This window comes from Eurytemora carolleeae, unplaced genomic scaffold (genome assembly GCF_000591075.1).
Source record: "Eurytemora carolleeae unplaced genomic scaffold, Eaff_2.0 scaffold752, whole genome shotgun sequence".
In the NCBI taxonomy this organism is placed as follows: domain Eukaryota; kingdom Metazoa; phylum Arthropoda; class Copepoda; order Calanoida; family Temoridae; genus Eurytemora; species Eurytemora carolleeae.
In genome coordinates this window covers 100307-104931 of record NW_019396835.1, presented here as the reverse complement: position 1 = coordinate 104931, position 4625 = coordinate 100307, and the positions used below count along the sequence as shown (strand labels likewise).

General features: G+C 32.2%; 1 protein-coding gene across 1 annotated transcript; it reads left to right on the top strand.

Moving 5' to 3' along the window:
- The first annotated feature begins 329 nt into the window (after positions 1-329).
- Positions 330-2616, top strand: LOC111709212 (uncharacterized). The gene is made up of 3 exons (XM_023482826.1): positions 330-601; positions 838-940; positions 1313-2616. The coding sequence occupies exons 1-3, from the start codon at positions 503-505 to the stop codon at positions 1654-1656; spliced, it is 546 nt and encodes a 181-aa protein (XP_023338594.1). The 5' UTR covers positions 330-502; the 3' UTR covers positions 1657-2616.
- The last annotated feature ends 2009 nt before the right edge of the window (positions 2617-4625 follow it).

Below are 4625 nucleotides of genomic sequence, written 5' to 3'. Positions count from 1 at the left end.
AGATGCTCCTCTGTCGAAACTTCAGATAGCATAGATCCTGTCTTATGACAATCACAGAACCAGGGAAGCAATCTTTAAACCACCACACACAAAAAATTTATATCCCCCCCCCACCCCATCTTGTCTGAAGATTACAATCACAAGAACAACATCCTTCTAACCCCCTGAAATAAAGAAGAATTTTTTATGATAAAAATATCTAAAAATATAATACTTTTTAATACTAAGCCTCATCAGTTTATTTCCTTTTTCAAACTTTACTTCCGGCACGATAATTTACTTCATCCCCTCACCTTATCAAGAAAGTAGGATTGAAATTTGTTAGGACGGACGAAAGAGAAAAATAGTAGTGAGACGAAAACCCGGAGTTTACAAGAGAAAAGCTTCTCTTCAAACCGTCCCTACTGTTCGTCCCACCCTGAGCACATATCCGTCCTACCACTCCTCCTCCTCCGTCCTACCCTCCATACATTCAACAACTCATTCATCATCTCTTCCTTCCATGCAATCCTCACTCCGTTCAAATATTCAACATATAGAGCTAGACCATCTACCAGCAGAGATTGTATTTCCACTTCCAAAAGAAATCACAGATTTAGAGGTATAGTACCCCCCCCCCCTGTTTGAAAATATATATAGTACATTTCGTTAAAAAATGGCAAAAACAATTACTTTTGAAATCTATAACGACCCAAAAATACCTAATCATTAAAAATGAACGGTATAAAATGACGAACGGTAACTTTAAGAATAAACGGAAAATCTCGTTAACGAAGGATTTGTTACCATATTCTTTTCCAATTTTTACGTTTTAAATTATGAAAAATGTTTTTTTAGGAGTTTAGATCAGATGGTAGTTTTGAGCTTGATCTAAATCATGATCAAGGATCATATACCTCTCCAATATCAGTAGTAGATGCTAATCATCTACTAAACGTAGGTAAACATCATGATCAAGGATCATACTTATCCTTTATCAGTAGTAGATGCTAATGTACGGAAAATGTCGTCTCCTTATATAAATAGCCTGTAAAATCAGTGAAGTTATATTATATTTTTATCTATCTATCTTAGGAGACGACATTTTCCGTACATTGGAGCGCATCGAGAGTCACTTAACTTATTATTCAACCTGAGATGGAATTTAAAGAATTTAAGCCGCGGTTTAAATCCACCAAAACCCGGTTTAAATTAAGCGCCGGCTTAAATCTTGAAACATTTGATACAATTTTAAGTGGAACCAACCATATTTAAACCGCAGCTTAAATTTAAACCGCCGCTCAAATTCATTAAATTCGGCCACTGGTTTCAGATGGAGATGAGTTCAACTCTACCCGCCTTCTCCCAATACAATTAGAATCCGTGGATCAACTCCTCTGTCCAGCTGAAGTAGTATACACGGAGCTAGAGGAACTGCAAAATCATAGCTCAGAGAGCTCCGGGATTAAAGAGAACTCTACCAGGTTGAATCATGTCTTGGAATATTCTGAAACCAACCCTCGTCCTGGTTCAGAGAGCTCCGGGAGTACAGAGAACTCTACCAGGTTGAATCATATCTTGGAATATTCTGAAACCAACCCTCGTCCTGGTTCTCAAAAGAAAATAATCCTAGAAGAAAGATTTAATCAAGGAAATAAAATCTATCTTCACTTGTAGATAACGACAAAAAATTGAATCTTCTGAAAAAGATTTAAATTTTTTACTCAAGGTTTACAAAAGTAGATACATCCAAAAACAGGTTAAATTTGTAATGTAGTCAGGGAGGACATAATGTGCTCATCTAAGTTAGTCGGGATCAACGTGAGTCCGTCCTCACTAAACCTCACTACCAAACTAGCAAAACACATTTTACTGTTTTTGATGATGTCCTAAAAACTCAGCAAATAATACAGTGCAGTGGTAACCTTCTTACAAAAAGAATATTTTATTAGATAAAATACTTAAATCAATGTGAGGAAAAGAATAATGCAATCACAGTCACGTTAAGTTTGAAATTGTAAATACATTTTTTACAGTGTGCATTCCGTACAGGGTTTACTGTTTGTACACTGTAAATTATATATTAAATACTCTTTAAATTTTAAAATTTTGATGAAATTGTAAATCATCACGTAATTTCATCTGACCCCAAACAAAAAAACCATTTTGACTTTTAATTTTGGAACCGCTTACAACTTTTTATTTGAAAAAATAAAATTTTTACCATTAATATCTTTTTTGATGTATTTTATTCCACAAACCGTTTTCTAGAAACCACAATATCGTATTTTAACATAAAAGAATTTAAATAGTGCAATTGTTAATCGTTTAAGGCACTTTTAAAATGAAATGTTATTTAAATTTTGAAACTCTTGAAAGGGTAGATTTCTTGTATTTTCTACCACTCACGGTTAAATTGCAAAAAGTTTATTCTAAGTGATCAAATAAGAAACTTTGTTTTTCAACTTTATAAAAACTTTAATTCGTTTGTTTTACATAAAAAAGTTACTTTTAATCACCTTTATTTATCTAAACTTACACCATTCATTGCCCGTATTTATTTCGTTGTGTAATACCGTGATGTACTCATAGCATTCGGAAGAATTCCGTAACGGAAATGTTTCATGGACATGGCTGGTTAAAATGCAAAAATTTGTTTTACATAAAAAAGTTACTTTTTATCACCTTTATTTATCTAAACTTACACCATTCATTGCCCGTTTTATTTCGTTGTGTAATACCGTGATGTACTCATAGCATTCGGAAGAATTCCGTAACGGAAATGTTTCATGGACATGGCTGGTTAAAATGCAAAACTTTTTTGAAAAATTCTGAAAATTTAAAATGGAACTTCCTCTTGACAAAACTACAGAAACTATACAAAAGTAAGTGTGACATGCTAAAAATAATTTAAGAACAATTTTTCAATCCGTTCCTGACAGAATAATCCTTCCGAAAATCGTTTTCTAAATTGTGTTAGCATGTCGTAAGAAATTTCGTGTTGCTTTAAAAGATTAAATTTATTCCTAGCTATAGTTTGGTTAGAACAGGTTCCGTCCTTAATCTCTTAAAACTATTTATAACACTGTTATCTTGGTTTGCAGTGTAATAAAGTTTTTGGACAACAATTTACGCTTTATCGAAAAGGTTCAATCCTTTTTAGATATGTCCCAAGCATTAGCAAGGGACAAAATATAGTCTAAAAAGGCGGGAACCTTCGAGATATAGAGACAATATAAGTTCAAAAACTGAATAAAACGTGTTGTAAAAATAAAAGTGTTATAGGTAATTTTATGAAACGTTTGTGTACTTGTCTTATTTCAATGGCTATTTCTAGATCAAATAAGCTTTGAAACAAAGCAGAACTCAAAATATAAAGTTAATTTCAATTTTATTTTCATTTCAATTTAAAAAATATTTTGGAAATATCCAAACAATTTTTGAGAAAATCCGGGAAACAATCAAAACTTTATAGCACAGCTAATTTAACTTTTAAGCACGATGATTCACGATGATTACTTTATAGCACGTTCACTATGAAATTGACGAAAAAGTGAGTAATAATGATAAAGTACACAATAGTTTCATAAAGGTTTAAAGTATTGCATTCTTAAAAGCAAAATATTCTGTAAGACATATACAGAAGCAAATAAATCTGGAGAACTATAAGTTGGAAATCGTAATTTGTAAATGTTTTAAATTTTTTTACAAAAGTAGCAAAGGAATTTAGTTCTTGTCACAACGTCTTATTTCTCTATGTCTGTGAATCCCTGAATGAGGACCTTTTATGTTAACTATGTGCTCGTATATTATATTAGATCAAATAATCTAAGTTTGAAATATCAAAGTTTACATGCATATAGAGAGGCTGATTATAAAGAAATTCAATTTGAAGTTTTGTTTTTGTGTTTCGAGATTTGAGACAGTGCTCAATTTGAACCGGTAATATTAGCGGTTCAGCGAAGTGTATCAAATTCATTAAATTCGGCCTCAGGAATAGCCATTTTTAAAGGCCTTTACAAATTTCTAAGTCTTAACTCTGTAGCTTAATCAATTAAAAAGTGATTTAACATTTCGGATTTTTTAAACACTGACCCGCCGTTTGACGATTCTCCACCCTACCCTATGCACAAAAAAAATTCTAAAATCTAATGTAAGCCATTTTTAAGTTATTCAAAAGAAACCACAGGGGGGGGGTCGGAAAACATCCCCTCCCTTAATCGTCATAGGGTTATGGGAAAAAATAATCCTGTAATGACATACCTATACTGTCAATGAGCTTTTTTTGTACAAACTATAAAAAATGTTGATGATTTATATTTTAAAGTTATATTAAACATTTTGCACGTGAATTTCAATTGAGTAAATTTTTTACTATTGTGCACCATGTTCAATTCACAACGGTATATTCTTATTTTTCTACCTGAATAAGAAGGCATTGTTTGTTTAAAATCTGACATAGAATATCGTTTTAAATATAGCGACGGCAGTCTCAATAAGATGTATTTATTGCAATGCAAAAAGTTAATTGAATTAAACATTTTTTTTGGATCAAAGGAGCTCTTTATGTGTGGTTAAAACTGGCATTTTCTTGAGTCATTCTCTTTAAAAAGATGGGAGGGGGGGGGGTTAAGTTTCTTCTTGGC

What these genes read in the sequence shown, in the direction of transcription:
- LOC111709212 (XM_023482826.1), top strand. Translation starts at nt 503, where the DNA reads ATGCAATCCTCACTCCGTTCAAATATTCAACATATAGAGCTAGACCAT. An exon ending in AAGAAATCACAGATTTAGAG is followed by an intron (nt 602 to 837) that starts GTATAGTACCCC and finishes ATGTTTTTTTAG; the next exon opens with GAGTTTAGATCAGATGGTAG. An exon ending in TAATCATCTACTAAACGTAG is followed by an intron (nt 941 to 1,312) that starts GTAAACATCATG and finishes CACTGGTTTCAG; the next exon opens with ATGGAGATGAGTTCAACTCT.